General features: G+C 38.0%; 1 protein-coding gene across 1 annotated transcript in view; it reads left to right on the top strand.

The window, feature by feature from the left end:
• Nucleotides 1–252: 252 nt before the first annotated feature.
• CRLF2 (cytokine receptor like factor 2) overlaps nt 253–18186 on the top strand; it is a 59860-nt gene continuing 41926 nt past the window's right edge. The window contains exon 1 of the mRNA XM_036744162.1: nt 253–340. Coding sequence (XP_036600057.1) covers nt 253–340 — 88 coding nt within the window. The remainder of the gene's footprint in view (nt 341–18186) is intronic.

Below are 18186 nucleotides of genomic sequence, written 5' to 3'. Positions count from 1 at the left end.
GTTTGCTGCTTATCAACTCCAGAAGAAATGCCGGGAGCAGAACAGATGTCTGTGTACAATGCTTACAGATCTAATGAAGGTTTTGACATCGTCTGCCATGAGAACTTGTGGAAAATTATGACAAAATTTGGGTGCCCCGAGAAATTTGTGATGTTTCACAATGGCATGCCTGCATAGGTTCTGGATAATGGACAGTGCTCTTGTGCTTTCTCAGTCACCAACGGAGTGAAGCAGAGATATGTACTCGCTTCCATGCTTTTTAGCATGATTCTTTCTGTGATGTTGTCAGACACCTTCAGTGAAAATGAAAATGACAACAAGTTCATCTACCACACTGATGGTAAATTATTTAACTTGAAAAGGCTACAAGCTAAGACTAAAGCTGAGGGAGAGTTGGTGCATGATTTTCTGTTTGCAGATGATTGTGCATTCAGTGCAGCCTCTGAGGCTGAGATGCAACAAAATGAATTGATTCTCTGCTGTGTGTGCTAATTTTAGCCTAACAATTAACACCAAAATAAAATCAGAGGTTCTCCATCAGTTAGTACCACACCATCCATATGTGGAATCATCAGTTAGAGCAAATGGAGAAGTTTTGAATGTTGCGGATAAGTTCACTTACCTTGGCAGTGTACTTTCCAGGGAGGTACACACAGATGATGAGGTTGACACATGCGTTGCCAGAGCTAGCTCAGTGCTTGGGAAGCTCTGAAGGAAACGATGAGAGAGAAGAGGTATTAGACTGCCTACCAAACTGAAGATCTATGGGGCTTTTCTGCTAACCTCATTGTTGTATGCCTGTGAAACCTGGACACTATGCCAGCACCATGCCAGAAAACAGAAATGCTTTCATTTAAATGGTCTTAGGAAGATTCTGAAGATCACCTGGCAAGACAAGGTACTGGACACTGAGGTTTTTTCTTGAGCCAAGTATTCAAACTTGACTGCAGAGAGTAGAACTCTGATGGGCTGGCCAAATTATTCGAATGTCAAAAGTACATTTGCCTAAAAGACTGTTTTATGGAGAACTCACACAAGGCAAGTGCTAACATGGAATTAGACGAAGCAATAAAAGAACACTCTTGAGGTCTCTCTGAAGAACTTTGGAGTCAACATGGGAAACACTGGCACAGGACTGTCCAGCCTGGTGTGCCTGCATGAAAAAAGGTTCAATAATCTATGAGTGAAGCAGAATTGCAGTAGGTCAAAAGACATATGAGATGTGCAAGTTCAGAGACAGCTCCCTTCCAAGTGTTCATATGGACTATTTGTGCCCGACCTGTGGTAGAGCCTTCTGAGCTTGTATTGATTTGATGAAGGACAGCAATCAGTAGTAGTAGTTAGTAACAAAGTCAGCATGGCATATTGGATAGAGAGATGATTTTGTTTGAGGTCAAATTTGGCCTTTGACACATGCTGACTGTATGACCCTGGACAGTTCACTGAATCCCTCAATGCTGAGGCAAATGTCTAACATTATAAAATCCAGAGCAGTTTGCCAATCTGTGTCAGTGGAAGGTGTTTCCACCAGGGAGCTCTTGGTATCAATTAAATTAAAGGTATAGACTCTCTGGGGCAGCTAGGTGGTCAAGTGGACAGAGTGCTGGGCCTGGAGTCAGGAAGACTCGTATTCCTGAGTTCCAATCTGGCCTTAGACACTTATTAGCTAGAGAAGGAAATGGCAAACCACTCCTGTACCCTTGCCAAGAAAACCCCAAATGGGGTCACAAAGAGTTGGACATGATTGAAACAAGTGAAAAACGACATGGACTCTCCATCCCCAAACCTGACCCTGACCCCAACCAAACAATTATTGTAATCCAGACTTGCGATGTCATTACTGTAAGGAATTCACAGTGAGAAAAATCTCCTCCACCAATGCAGATTAGTGAGAGCTAAGGCGGCTAGGTGGTAGGATGAAGTGTAGGACTTAAAAGTCAGGAGAGGTCTGAATTTGAATCCTGCCTCAGTTGCTTACTGGGTGTGTGACCAGAGACAAGCCATTTAATTTCTGTCTGCTTCAGTTTCCTCATTTGTAAAATGCGCTTAATTATATCACTAACCTCCCAAAGTTGTTATAAAGACAAAATGAGACGATATTTGTATAGTGCTTGGCAAACCTTAAAATGTTGTCTTGTGTTAGTATTATTATCATTATTTGTAGTTTTGGAGGTGCTTAGGAGGACTGAGAAATGGATGACTATGGTTACATGGCTAGTATGTGTCAAAGGACAGACTTGGCCCCATGTCTTCTTGATACCAAAGACCACAGTCTATTCAGTATGCCAAAGATTACAGATCTTTTGTAATTGAAAAAATGTGTGATAGTTTGACTTTATTCAATTAATGTTTCAAAAAAGCATAGTATGTTTTCAGTATTATAACTGTTCCAATATTCAAATTCTATAAATATAAAAAGGCACAATAAAACCAAAATACAAAAAGTCAATATTTATTTCTCACTCAGAAATGCATTATTAGATACAATAAGAACCAATCAGAAAGCAATAAAACCCAAATCTACAATTTTGTTGTTGTCTGTTGTTGAGTCATTTTCAGTTAGATCTGACTCTTTGTGATCCCATTTGGGGGTTTTCTTGGTACAGATACTGGAGTAGTTTGCCCTTTCCTTCTCTAGCTCACTTTACAGATGAGGAAACTGAGGCAAACAAGATTAAGTGACTTTCCCAAGGTCACATAGCTAGTAAGAGTCTGAGGCAAGATATGGACTCAGGTCTTCCTGATGCTATGCTTGGCCTTTATAAAAAGACAAACAATTGCTTCTTGGTTGAAAGAAGAAAAAAAGTCCAACTCATAAATATGAGTAAACCTTGTGTTATGTATGTATTCATGTGTGTGAGTGCCTGGCACATAATAGGTGCTTATTTCTTTCCCTGCCCTCCCCTTCCCTTCCTTCTGCACCATTAATTCCCTCATAAGGTTGCAATACCTTAGTTAGATTTTTAGTCTGAATAACACAGTTCATTTTTCAGATCTCAACCTCTTAGAGTATACTCTGAGCCCCCTGTGGGCCAAATGCTATGACACTACTGAATATTTCAATTTTTTTTTTTGCTAACTCTGACCATTTCAATTACAGAGTATCATTTCCCAAAAAAAAACCGATTGTGACTGTTAAATTTCCAGGTTTTACAACTGCTAGGTCCATCTGAAGTGCCTCCTATAATCCAGGAACCTCATTGGTCTCTGCCATTTTCACCATTTTTACCAATTTGTTTAAAATTGCATTGGGTAATAGAGTGATAGCACCATTCCGGTGATGGTTGAAGTGGTAGCCAATGGGGAAAAAACATTGCATTTGGTAAAAATTCATTCTGTTCATTCCATGTATGGTCCCCAGTGCTTGTCTCCAGAGCCAAGTTGTCTGGCCTCATTAAACATGCAAATTAACCTGGCTTTATGGACAAAAGTCTCTAAGAACAAAAAAGGTAGATATTCAACAATCTGCATTGGTTGAATTTGATAGATTCTGGTAGATGTGAGAATTTGATAGTTGGTAGGTTTCTTCATTAGGAATTTCCAACACCAATGAAATCACTGGTATAGACAATGATAATATTATTTTGTGTGTCTGTATTTGTGAAGTATGTGGTATTTAATGACCATAAGGACTTACCCCTACCCTGTTGCTATTGCCTGAAATTCTACCACTCTTCCTTTAAAACATGAATTGTCTTGGGATAATTAAAATAATTCAACTACACGATTAGTGACTTACCCATTGGTCACTCTCTTCCTGATGGGAAGGGAGGCCAATGGATATTGAGAGCCTGGGAGGGACAAAATGCGGAAGAGGACTACAGTGTGGGAGGCTACTAGGAAAGGCATAGAAAAGAGAGGTTAGGCCACAGCTTTACCTAGGCTAGTCCTGAGCTTCTTAAAGAGGCCCATAGAAAACTGAGTCTCAGGAAACCCTCCTGAGGCCCTAAGTTTCTAAGATACCCATGAATTTTTTTCCTCCTCTGCCATAGTGCTTGAAACAGTTGGAGGTAATTAGATGGCACAGTGGATAGAGCACCAAGCCTGGAGTCAGGAAGACTTGAGTCCAAATCCAGCCTCAGACACTTACTAGCTGTGTGACCCTGGACAAGTCACTTAACTTCTGTTTTCCTCAGTTTCCTCATCAGTAAATTGGGGGTAGTAATAGCACCTACCTTCCAGGGTTGTTGTGAGGATCAAATGAGAAAATAATTGAAAAGTGCTTAGTGCAGTGCCTGGTACATAGAATGATATGTTAGCTATTAGCATTAATTTAATGTATCATGCACTTATTAAATGCCCACTATATACAAGCTATTGCTGATGGCTGCTAGGACAAAAAAAAATGAAATTCCCTCTACCCTTAAGGGACTTTTATTTTACTGAAAATAATACAATAATACATGTGTAAAAATGTACTATATATAACATATGCACATATAAACAAACACAAATATGCACATATTATATATGTGTACACATACACATATGCATACAAACATATGCAATGCATGTATGTATATATACCTACACATATGTATCTCTCTCTCTCATCTATGCTTATATGTATCTATCTATATTTATTTCATACCTCTATGTGTATATTCTATATCTTTTTATAGCTCTCTTTCTTTTTCTATATGTATATTTTTCTGTCACTCTCTATCTCCTATTTCAATCTATATGTATCTATATACTTACTTGTATATCTCTTTATTTCTATCTTTCTATCTCTATCATCTCTCTCTATCTTTCAGCATATGTATCTATCTCTATTTCTCTCTCTCTCTCTATATCTATGCATAAATATAGACACCTGTGTGTGTATATATATATCTATATATCTTTCTATCTCTTTTCTAAGTATCTCTTTATGTATGTATGTATCTGTCTGTCTGTCTAAATAGTGAGCCACATGTGCTGGTGGTGAGAAGACAGAGTCACCTCTCCTCCACAATGAGACAATCAAGTTGATGAGGCTGTGTACTGCAGTGGAAACAGTGTTTCACTCCAAGTCACAGAAACATGAGTTGGCATCTTCGGTCTGCCAGTTATTACCTCTGTGACCCTGAGTAAATCCCTCGATCTCTCTGGGCTTCCCAAACAAGATAACCTTTAAGATTCCTTCCAGGTGGCTCCACATGTCTGATCTGGTGATTGCAAAATCTTGCAAATTTTCCCCTGCCTCACATGGTACATACTTTATGGTTAGGCCAATGCAGAACATATTTCTGATTCAGTCAGGTTGTATCTGCTCTTAAGCTTTAATCTCTCATTTTTCTCCAGGATATACTTCACTAAGTGTCTTCCCTCCTCGGCACTGATGGAAAGAGTGCCCCATATGCTTGGTAGGAGTTTAGGAGTGGCTTTTAGAGGAAAGGTGTCACCAAGGTGCAATGAATCCAGAATGCTGTGCTTTGGCTCTTTGACTGGGTCTGATGAAATTGGAAAATGAATCAACAGCCACCAGAACTTGTACATACCTGCTGGCTTGTTGGAAGAGTTAAAGTTTATTGAGGTCCTTTTCCATACTGAGTAGTCATCATTTTCTGAACAACTGGGCAACCTCACAGCCAATTTTTGTGTTGTGTTGGAATGATAAGTAACTGTATAGTGTTGTAGATATGTCCCTCCTCCCCAGCCTCTCTGGTAATGAGCAATAAAATGATCCCAATATATCTCTTGTCAGTTAGCTCTCCCCATATTGAAGGAAGATTTAGGCTCTAGATTATAACTTTCCTTGCTACCTGGCCTCCTCCCCACAACCTTGAAGACTACAGCTAAAATCTTGTTTAATGAAAATAAACTCCAAAGGTCTGGCTTCATTCTATTGTTGAACAGACATTTTGTAAATTTTTCCATGATGACAGCAGATGTTGTAACAGGATTTGGCTTCTAGATGGGCCTGGGGTCATAATATACTGCTAACTGTTTAGAACTCCATTAAATAAAGTCTTTGAAAATTATTTTTAATTGTAGATTTTGCGATTACTGAGTTTAGGCAGACCAGTCCAAAAGCAAGGGCTGAGTGATAAATGCAGGATGTCTGTGGTTTGAACAGTCAACAGAATTCCAAACTTGGAAGGGACTTCAGAGATCATAATCCAACCCATATCTGACCAATGAATCCTTTTACAACGTTCCCATCAAAGTGGTGATCCAGTCTTCACTTGAAGATCTGTAGGGAAGAGGCTGGGGGGTACAGTGTATAGACAACTAGGTTCGAATTCTGCCTCAGATGCTTACTAGCTCTATGACTCTAGAGAAATCTCATAACTCCTATAAACCTCGGTTTTCTCACCTGCAAATTGAGGATAATACTAACACTTATTTCAGGAGGCTGTTGGGAACATCAAATTAGATAATAAGTATAAGGCACTTGGAAAATTTCAAAGCACCATACAAATGCTAGCTAGCTATTTTTATTAGTAGAGCCAACCAGGGCAGTCCATTCTATTTTTGGATGGCATCAATTGTTACAAAATTTTTTCCATTTAATATCTGAAGACTAAGTACATTTAAAAAATAGGTACTGAAACTTGTAACTGTGATGACTTTATCTAAAGATTATTGTAGATGTAATAGGCCATATAATGGAGCCCTTCCTCACTGCCTTACCCCACCCACTCCAGGATATTCAATCACCATTCTTGATTCTAAGGCTTGGAACCAAGGCAAATAACTATGGGGATAAGGAGGGAGAAAAGAACCTAATTACGTAGAAATCACATTTTACCTGTGGAAATAATTGAAGGACCTTCTAGAAAGTCATTTGTACCTTCAGGGAAGGGAGGGAGTGAAGTAGCTTGGTAATCAGGCCATTTTAATTTAATAATCATAATTTGAGCCATTTTTGCCTTAATAGATGGTTTCAAATCTTGGCTTTAATATTCTTTTTTTTTTTTTTGGAGGAGGCAAGGCAGGGCAATTGGGATTAAGTGACTTGCCCAAGGTCACACAGCTAGTAAGTGTGTTAAGTGTCTGAGGTCGAATTTGAACTCAGGTCATCCTGACTCCAGGGCCAGCGCTCTACTCACTGCACCACCTAGCTTCCCCTATTCTTTTTTTTTTTTAAACCATGTTTTTTCTTGAAATTTCTGATGTTGTGCAATACACAAGACAAAAATCATACTTCACTTTGGTTTGGCATTTTGAATAAAAATGGTGCATGAAAAAAGTAGCACAGACTATGTATTGTTGATTTGCAGAAAAAAGTATGATAATGTCATTCAGAATTATGATGTCATTTATTTTGGCTCATTTTCAGCTTAAAATTATGGGTTTCATTGTTAATTTACATGTTAGAAATACAGGAATGTGAGAAAGATTTGTAATCATTTATGAGGGAAGTTTCTGGGAACTTATTATCAACTACATGCAAGTCCAATCTAATCCAATAAACATTTATTATGTCTACTATTTACCAGGCCCTGTGCTAATGATACGATTAACACAAAGAAAGACAGTCCCTACCCTCACGGAGCTTAAGACACACGTTGTAGTCCTCAGGAGCAGAGATTCTTTGTTATTTAATTGGTCTAAATACCCGATTAATCCACTTGTCAAAAAACATTTAAGTGTTTAAATAACTATTTGCCATCATAACCAAATCACAATCCTTGTACTGTGCACGAATCTTCATGGGAGACAATATATTTCTATACGCATCATCACTTGAAACCTGGAATCTTGCTTCTATGTGTTCTATGAAATATATACATGGAAATATGTACATATAAATGGAAGGGTAAAGAAGGTTAATTTTTCTTCTGGAAATAAATGAGGAAAGAGTTTTACTCTGGAGAGTCACACAGTTTCAAAATTTATCAGGGCAATATAGACCAAAGGTAAAGTCTGGGAAGGAAAATCAAGGACTAGGTAAACTCAATCAGGTATCTAAGTAAAAAAAAATAATTTTGGTTAAAAAAATCTAGATAACTGGGATCTGGGAAATGCTTAGAATTTGGGCTCTTCTACAAGCCTCACTTTATAGCTGGGACTTTTGAGTCACCCCTGAGGATGACTGGGCAGTCTGAGACAAGTGCCACCTAGGCTGTTTCTGGAAGTCCTCATCATCTCAAATTTACTTACTACTAGAAGACTGATAATCTCCTTCCTTCTCTCAACCTGCCCCAAAGAAAGCCACCAAGTGAAGTCACAATGCTTAAAAATGCCCAGAGGGAGGAGAAACAGGACATACAAATATCTTCCTAAGGGTCTAGCTGTATAACCTTCAGTAACCTCTGTTTGCCTCAGTCTCTTCATGTATAAAATGGGTGGTACCTACTCCCTAGTACTGCTGGGAAGTACTGCTCCCAAATGGGGGCAGTACCTACTTCCCAGAGATGTTTTAAGGATCAAATGAGATAATATTGGTAAACAGGAGGTACTTTAATACCTGTTTCCTTCCTTCTCCTTTTCAAAGTTAAACTTTCTAGAAAAGAGGAGCTATGCTAATTGCCTTCATTTCCTCACCTATTTTCTCAGTCTTGCAATCTGACTTCTGATCTCTCCACTTAACTGCAGCTGATCTAAAGTTACCAACACACTTTTCATTGCTAAATATAATCACGGATTCTCAGTTCTCATTCTGTCTGACCTTATTCTGCAGCTGTTTACGTTATCAGCTGTCCTCTCCTCCTGGACACTCCCCACTCTCATCCCATAACATTGCATTCTCTTGGTTCTCTTCTCACTTGCCTAACAATTCCTCCCATGTGTCCTTTGCTGGACCATCATTCTGTATGCTCACTGAGTGTGAGCTTCTTCCAAGGCTCTGTCCTAGGTCCTCTTTTCTCTCAAAACTGACTTTCTAGATGATCTCATCAGTTCCCATGGACTTCATTATTATCTCTATGAAGAGGACTGTCAGCGTAGTTTCTTCATCAAGCCCTAAATTTTAGCCCTGCTTTACCAACTACATCCCGGACTCCTCTACCAAAGCGCCCCTTCTCTTAGAAGGGCAAGTTTTGCTTTGATGAGACTGAAGGGGAGGTTACAGCATTTAAGTGCTAAAGTTAATCAATTTGGCTGAAGGTATAAAAAGACAATTAGAAACAGAAAAAAATTGCTTACATTTCTTAGAGATTAAGATACTTGCCCAAAGTAAGAGAGATAAAAAGTAGTAGGAATTTAAACTGGAATCCAAGCGTTCTGATTTCTAGTCCGGAACTCTTTTAAGAACATCTGGAAGAGTAAAAATATGGCCAATAGTGCTTTAATTTTTAAGAATGTTTTATTGAAGCCTTTTGTTTTACTTAAGTCATTTCTGGGTGTATTTTCTGCCCTCCCCAATCCCTTCTGGAATGGAATCTTCCCTTGAAAAAAGAAAACAGTTAAGTAAAAGATAAAATTAGTTTCAGCAACCATGCCAGATGCAACACACTCCTCTTGTAGTCCCTTACCTCTTGGCTGAGAAGAAAGAAGTACCTTTCATTATTAGTCCCCCTCCCCCCCACCCCTATTACTCAGAGTTCAGTTTCTTTTTAGTGATCTCTCACTTTATTTTGTTGTACTCATGATGTATTTTGTTCCTGTGGTTTTGTTTACTTCACTACACATCCATTTCAATCTTTCAAAAACCAACATTTCATTGACATTAAGATGGCACGGTGCATAGAGCACTGGGCCAGGAATTGAGAAGACTCCTCTTCATGAGTTCAAATCTGGTCTCAGGCACTTCCTAGCTGTGTGACCCGGGGTAAGTCACTTACCCCTGTTTGCCTCAGTTTCCTCATCTGTAAAATGAGCTGGAGAGGCAAAATGGCAAACCACTCCAGTATCTTTGCCAAGAAAACCCCAAATAGGGTCATGAAGATTCAGACACAACTGAAACAACTCAATGACAAAGCTTCTCACCAATTCCTATTCATAGCAGAAATGAACAATTCGGGGTTTGGTTTAAGGCAATGTATATGAGTCCAGAAGTGTAAGTTAAATTCTACATTCCTTAAACGATTGTCATCAGTTACTGCTTAATTCAGCTTTGATGTTCTTTTCCAGAGCTAAATGGAAAACAGCCTCCACTCACAGCTGAGAGCTTCAAGCTCTGCTACAATCTGATCTTTTGAACACGCCATTTTGACAATGCAAACCCTGCCCTTATTAATTGTTTATACCATTAGCCCTACTTACCTCGATTGCCTTGAAAAAACCATATATTTGACTGTATTTCAGGGACCTGCAAAAGATCCTTATTTGCTAAGAGATTTCTTTCTTCTTCCTGTGGTTTCTGTTCCAAGACCCTTCACACCCTTTCACTTTGACTAGTTAAAAAATAGAGACACAGTCATGGAGTCACATGCCTCATTTCCACATTTTGTATTGCCACAGTGATTATCTGCTTTCCAAATATGCCACGCTACTAGTCTCCTCTACTTTGGAACCCTTCCATTATGTATAAGGTATTTCACATGTTTTGAACGATTATCATAAAGAGGCTGACAATTCCCGGCTCTCTCTAATATTCTTAATGTGTTTTTGCCTTTTCCTCTACTGAACATTTTAGAATATATCGTTAACAAAATAGAATAGTTTTTCGGCATAACTAGACAGCATTTCCTTGTTGGAAAAATATTGTCTTCTCGGAAATCATCCTGAGGACTAGAGAAGATCAAGTCAGTAAGGGAAAGAAAAGCTTTTGTTTGCTAAAAGGCAGAGGGCAAAGGATGAGAGAAGAAAAAAAGAATAATAAAAACAACAGCAATAATTTACTAAGAATATTTATACACATTTTATCCTTCTTCTATCCACAGGTCAGGGATGTAGCATAATATAACAAATTTGTAACTAGAGGACCTAGCTTTGAATGCCAACTCTTTTACTTCAGTAAGTGTGGCCTTGAGCGAAAAAAATGACTATAAAATTATGACTATAATGACTATAAAATAATTATCTATAAAAAGACTCAATTTCCTTATCTGTAAAATGAGGGATTTAGACTAGATGACCTCTGTGGTCTTGTCTAGCTCTAAATTATGTGACCCTTATGTTTAGTACTTTTTACATGGCGAAGTGTTTTTATATCCTTTATGTCGTTGTGTTGAATTCTTCATGACCCCATTTGGAGTTTTCTTGCCAAAGATATTGGAGTGGTCTGTCATTTCCTTCTGCAGCAATCTTACAAATGAGGAAACAGAGGAAAACAAAGTTAAGTGACTTGCCCAGGGTCACAGAGCTAGGAAGTGTCTGAGGCCAGATTTGATCTCACAAAGAGGAATCTTTCTTACTCCAGGCCCAGAGCTTTATCCGCGTTGCCATCTAGCTGCCCGTATCCTTTATTTCCTGATTAAAAACTGTGAAGTAGGTGGGACAGGTTTCATTATTGCCATTTTGATAGGAGAAAATTGAGGCATGGAGAAATAAGATTTGCTAAAAGTAACTCAGCTAGTTAGTGGCAAACATAGGATTAGAAACCCAATCTTCTGCCCTTGGTGCAGTGTGTTTCCAGCTAGTAAAAATAAAATAGAAAGGGTTGCTATCTTTAAAAAAAAGATGCTGCTTATGTTGTATGATGATCTATTGTGAATGACTTAACTATTCTGAGCATACAACGATCCAAGACAATTCCAAAGGACTTATGATGGAAAATGCTATCCAGTTCGAGAGAAAGAACTAATGGGAATCCGAATGCAAATCAAAACATGCTAAAAAACCCCAAAAAACCAAAAGCTTCTTTCTCTTTCTTTTGTCTGCTTCCTCTCTTGCAAATGGCTAATAGGGAAAAATATTTTGCCTGACTGCACATGTATAATCTAGATCTAATTTCTTGCTGTATCAGAGAGGGAAAAAGGAAGGAAAAGAGGGAGAAGATTTGGAACTCACAATTACAAAAAAAAGTTAAAAATTGTTTTTATATGTTATTTGAAATAAAATATAAAAATTTTCACAAAAAAGAAGCTGCTTCTATCTTTCAACACTTATAGGATGCCCTAAATAAAGCAAATGGCCATGGTATGAAAAACCCAATAAAATTTCCTTTGCTTCTCTATTCCCTGAAGCTAGTACTGATTACAGCATTCTATGGGTGCCAATCTAGTGACAAATGGGTTGAGGCAGTATTGATTTGGACAGTCAGTTTTATTTCTTCAGTGCTTTCTTATACAGTTCTTTGTTGCCTTTTATATTAAAGTTTTACTTCACAGACTTTCTGTATCTGCTAAATTAACAGAAAAGAAGAACCCCATTCTACTGCAGTTACCTAGCCACTATGACTTATTTGCAAAATTGCTCATAGTCTGCTAGGGGGCTCCACGTATTCTGAGCATGACCACTCTCCAAATTTCCCTATTCCTATAGGAGAGATTGCTGCAATTGGTGTTAAGCTATTCTGATGGATTGAACCCCAAGCCATTTTACTCTCAAATTTGTCTTTAAAAGCAGAGTATATATTTATCAAATACATAGAACTAAAATACCCCTTGACTCTGGGCATGTAAGCTAAGAACAAAAAACAAATACGGCAATCTGCAAAAAACAACTTAGGTGCTGTTGCAACAATTTGGCTAGCAGCTGCTGTGGGGGTGAAAGACCAACACAAGTCCAACAACAAGAACACTGCCAGCACAGGTTCTTTTGATCTGCTTTACTAAGGAAAGCAGCGTTAAGGGGTTAACAATCGTATTTCAATCCAACATACAAATATCACTCACTTAGTTCAGGGGAAAAAGCCAGCACCCTGAACTTCAGAGCAAACACAAACAAATTACAAACATACATTACAAACAGACCAAATACAGTTACCAAGAAACTATCAACACCTTAGTGAGCCGGGAGGCTGTTAGAACGGCTGCCCAGAGTCCCATGCCTCCAGGAGTGAAAGCCTCAACAAAAAGCTCTGTTCTCTCTTCTTATACAGTCTTTGGACATCATCAAATGTCATCTGAGTGACCAGAACTTAGGCTTTTACTATTGGCTCTGGTCTTAGCAACTCCCCTTAGGACACTGAGGGCTTTACACCCATATAGGATTAGCACCTAGTAGACAGGGGTTTGGGCCTGGGGCTTTGCACCTAGTAAGGCTCAATCAAAGGTGCTTAATTAATTTATCATTCTAAAACAGTAAAAAAGTCCCAGCTTAATTGATATTACAGGTACATAGAAAATTTAGTTCCAATACTGAAATCCATTCCTGTAAAGAGGAAAAAGTAGGCAGGGATTATATAGCTTTACTGAAGTTTATTGGAACAATGGCAAGTATCAAGAAAATATTTATAGCTGATATTTATGTAGCATTTAAATGTTTGCAAAGTGCGGTACATATGCTAGCTTATTCGACCCTCACACAAACCCTGTGAGATAGTTATCATTATTCCCATTTCACAAAAAATAAGGTAAGGCCTCCACTTGCCAAGGAATAAGGAAAGTGAGTTTAAGTGACTTGCCTAACATCACATAGATAGTAATTATCTGAGGCAGGATTCCGACATTCAAGTTCAGCAATCTCACATTTTTGTGGAGGAGAAACCCAAGTCCCCAGACCATGAAACCAAAGGGATCATGGTGTCTAGAATCCTCCAATTCTATTGTTTTGCATCATCTCCATCCACAGAGAAGACAGAAGAGATTTGTTTATGTAGCTAAACAACAATGGGGTTTTTTTTTGTTCTCCATAAAGCAAAGAGACTAATTCGAATAATCCATAATGGAGCACTTAAAAAGAATAAAGCTACCAAACTTCTCACCTTGATCTAGAAATTGAGTAATATGGAACATTTCAGTAGATTCCCTGGGGACCACATTCTTATTTTGGGTTTATTTTAGGAATATTTTGCTTTTTAAATATCAAGTTCTCATCAAACCCATCTCCAAATTATCCAGGAAGTTTCACACACTATTGTTAATGATTAGTTGGTTCAGACTCTAAGACATCAAAAGACAATTAATTTACACGTAGCAATTTTAGCACTATACTTGGAGGACTGAACAACTTCTATAGTCCCTGGAATCCCAAATGACGAGTTAGTACATTATAGCAGCCAGATGTTACTAGTTTCTAATTCTGGAAAATTAACAAAGAACTCTCTATAACCAATGCCCAGTTCAAAAGTTTATCTTTATATTATGGGACAGAAATGTTCAGAGGTATCTTTCTAGATGATCTAGATTTTCCTGCTAACAAATCATTTATCATCTCTGAACACGTATAGCTAAATTAGCATTATATCATCAGAATGGCACAATGATAGATTTGGAATCAGAGGACACGGGTGCAGATCCTGACTCTGAGTCTTACTATATGATTGACTGAAGGCAAGTCAATTCAACTCTCTGGACTTCATACATAACATGAGAACGTTAAACTGGATGTTTGCTGAGGTTCTGTTCAGCTCTAACTCTTTTTTTAAATGTTTAATTAATTTTAAAAATTTGAATTTTTTTTAAAAAAATCAAACATTAAAATAATTTATCGAACACAGTTTTAGATGACAAAGTGAATTCAACATACCTTTTGTATTTATAATTAAAAATTAACTTGTTTTCTGTATAATATGAATACAAGCATATTAATTTCTGTAGCTATATTTCACGTTCTCAATTTTTTCGTTCATTTTCATAGGCATTTTCATTTTTTTCTCCTATATATTTGAAGTTAATATGCATTCTGTCCTAGTTTTACTTTCTTCACTTTAAAGTACTTTAGAAGGCTTTACAAATTTCTTTGTTTCTCATATTTAACATTTTAATAGCATTATATTCTTCTATTACATGAAATGTGTCACAGCTTACTTAGCTCTCCAACTGTTGGGCATTTAGATCGTTCCTAGTTCTTAATACAAGTACAAAACTATAGGGGAACTATCTGTGGGATCCTGTGTTCATTTCCTACTCTCATTGACAGTGTGGTTAGAGAACTTGACTTCTTACATAATGAAGTGAAAAGCCTTATCAGGATAGATGCAAATCTGTCTCCCCACTCCCAAGCATCAAATACTTTATAAATAAGACTAAAAAGCTATTTACTTCCTGTACTCATTTCCCTCATACCTCTCTAGTCTCTTTAAAAGGTGGTGAAGTCTTGATATAGGCATTAGTAATACACCAGTTGCTGCTTGGATTATCTTTGACACTACTGCTCATACTCTTCTCTGTGTCTCTAAATATGGGGAGAGTCCTTTGGGCTTATGTGACAGTCATTCTACTGGGAAACCTGATGACTTCTAGAGGACTTGGGACAAGTAAGTCAAACCTTTTGGGTATAAGTTCATGGGATGTGATTCCCCCCCCCCCCCTTTTTTTTTTGGATGTGCAGCAGTCCCTTTTTAAGGATACTTGAAACTTATAACAGACTTGTCTGGGGCTGTGTATCCTTACAAATTGATTCCAGTGATGTGGAAATTATATTAAATAGTTGCTTCTTGTTTGAAGTCAGGGTTAGAGCTTAATGAAGTTTTTTGTTTTATGGGTTTTTTTTTGACAGCAGAGAAGCCAAGTTAAGAATCTGGGGGCATTTAATTGAGGAACTCATAGACTCTTTCTTCCTTTTTACCTTCAAAGATATTCAATTGGTTTTTTTAAAAAAATAGCATTTATTTTTCTGTAGTAAGGTCATTTCACAAAGGAATAAAAAAGACAGAACAGTAACGAGATACAATGATGCAACTAAAATGATGACCACTGAGGAATGAAGACATAAAACTTAGTTTAAGCCCTACTGAATGTAAGAGGGGCTGTGCACACAGGAACACCTTCTGGGAATGATTAGAATCCTTTCTTATCTTGCTGTCCTCCTAACCTGGTTTCTGTGGAGACTTCAGAAAATTATTGCCAGGCTATATCATGTTATGAACTCTGTTCAAAGGACAAATAGGAGACACCAGATGGGAAAAGTTCCAGCATAACTGAAAAACATATAGCAGATTTCAAGTCAGACAGCTAATATTTTATACTCCAGCTCAACATGCTGGCAGTGGATTGCCACGCCATGCAGATGAAAGCAGGTATCATTCTTTATGGTCCCTTAACACTCTGAATTCTCCCAATGCTTCAACTATGATACAGCTCCTTACTTTCTAATTCTGTGCCAACCTCCTATCCACATGAATTTGTAAAGGTTCTTAAAGACATCACTTTACTCATGGTTTAGTGGTTGCAAATTGGATTGCCATGTAGAGTGTTTGGGAACGCTAATAAGATATTGTATTGCGCTTCTACATGGGGAATGAAAACAATGAGAGTTTGCAATTGAGTTCCAGCCTACATCCCCATGATTTACAGCTCCAGTTGTAATCCTAGCTAATCTGTCTACACATGCTCCAATTAATTAAATTCTCTACCAACACCACAAGGCAGGGGAATGATGAATTAAGTTGTAACTTGAATTGCTGGTATACATGGAAGTAGATTCATTTCTCTTCTTTGAAAATCTAGACCTTCCTCTCTAGCACCAACCAACTTGAGATTGGATGAGAAAAAGGACTTAAAAATAGGTTCTTAGCCCAGTTAAGTACATTTATATGAAGGCAGGAAATTTATGAAATAATTACGTGTGTTCCAGTTTCTTGACATCATTTATCTGTATTCCTTTCTGTTGTTGTTGTTTGGTCCTTTCAATCATCTCTGGTTCTGTGTTTGAGGTTTTCTTGGCAAAGATATTGGAGTGGTTTGCTGTTTCCTTCTCAAGCTCATTTTACTGAGAAAATTGAGGCAAATAGGATTAAGTGACTTGCCTAGGGTCACCTATTCATCTGAGGTTGGATTTGAACTCGTCATCTTGACTCCTGGCCTGACACTCTATCAACTGTGCCACTTAGCTGCCCCACTCTTTCTCATACCTCTTTTAGAGAATAGCTTGGGATATTTTTCTCTCACAATGCAGAGATGGCATTCTGCTAACTATAGCATGGTGCAGAAGAAAAATCACTGGCCCTGGAGTCTTAGAAGACTTGAGTTCAAATCCTGTCTTTGATTTTGCCACCTGAGTGTGTGAGCAAGTCGCATTGGCTTCAGTTTCCCCACTTTTACAGTGAGGAGGTTGAATAGATCGTCTCTACAATCCCTTCCAGCTCCATATCTTTCTCATTCAGGAGTTCTTTATATCAAAGAAATAATAGGCTCTATCTACTTTCCTAGTACTTAATTCATTTTATTAGTAGCTCATCTCTTATGTAAGACAGAGTACATATGATCATTCCCATTTTGTAAATGAGGAAACTGAGATCTAGAGCAAATGAGGGATATGTGCAAGGTCATCAATGGATCAGTGCTGGAGCCAGGACTTCTTCTAATTTTGAGTCCATTGCCATTCCCACAAAAGATGGCAGTGCTCTCAGTTTATGGGGCTGCTTGCTTGTGGTGGAGACAGATGATTCCCGGAATGAAGTCACTGATGTTTCAGAGCCCAGATGGAGCTTTGTGCTCAAAACATCCTATTCCTAATGATTCAGGGTATAACAGAGGGGCTCAGCAGGAAGAAACAAACAAACAAACAAACAAACAAGAAAAGCTGGATCTGGAGTTAGAAGACATAGCTTCAAATCCCAGTTTTGCCATTCGCCACCATGTGACCATAAGAAACTCATTAAACTGCTCTGGGAAGTGCCACCACCACCACCACCACCACCAATAACAACAGCCTCTGTTTCCTCACCTGCAAAATGGAGAGGTTGGTCTAGATGGCTTCTAAGATCTCTTCTTGTTTTCCATCTATGAAACTATGGTTCAAAGAGAGAACTAGATATCACACCGCTTAAACTCCTCCAGCCTGGCTGGTTATTTCTTCTGGAACTCCTCAGGGCTCAGGGTAGAACAGCTGACTTTTGTAATAAGACATCAGCCTTCTCAGCTTTAGTTATGAAAAATAAGCCAATACAATGATCACCCTGTAGTTCTCTTCTCGAGGGAGTTATGTTGTATGATTTGTTCTTTGTAACAACATAGGGCTTTTTTTTTTAGTAATTACTCAGAGTTTACTTTCTTTGGGGGCTGATTTTACTTACATTATTATATTCATTCATAATTAATTTTGAAACCCATGTTTGAACTTGGGAAATCGAAATTTTTTTATTTTATTTCATTTTGACACAAAACTTGTGTTTAAGATGTCTGGGCTGATAGCAACATTTGTGGTTGCTTATGAATTTTCATCATAACTAGGGAACTGAAATATTAAGTAGGTGGTTTTTTTTTTCTGGCTGACAAAAGTTGTTTTGGAGAATTTTGCTTAGTTGTGCCACCATTTGAGATAAAG

The sequence above is a fragment of the Trichosurus vulpecula genome, chromosome 2, assembly GCF_011100635.1.
Source record: "Trichosurus vulpecula isolate mTriVul1 chromosome 2, mTriVul1.pri, whole genome shotgun sequence".
NCBI lineage: Eukaryota > Metazoa > Chordata > Mammalia > Diprotodontia > Phalangeridae > Trichosurus > Trichosurus vulpecula.
This window is presented reverse-complemented; position numbering and strand designations above follow the sequence as displayed.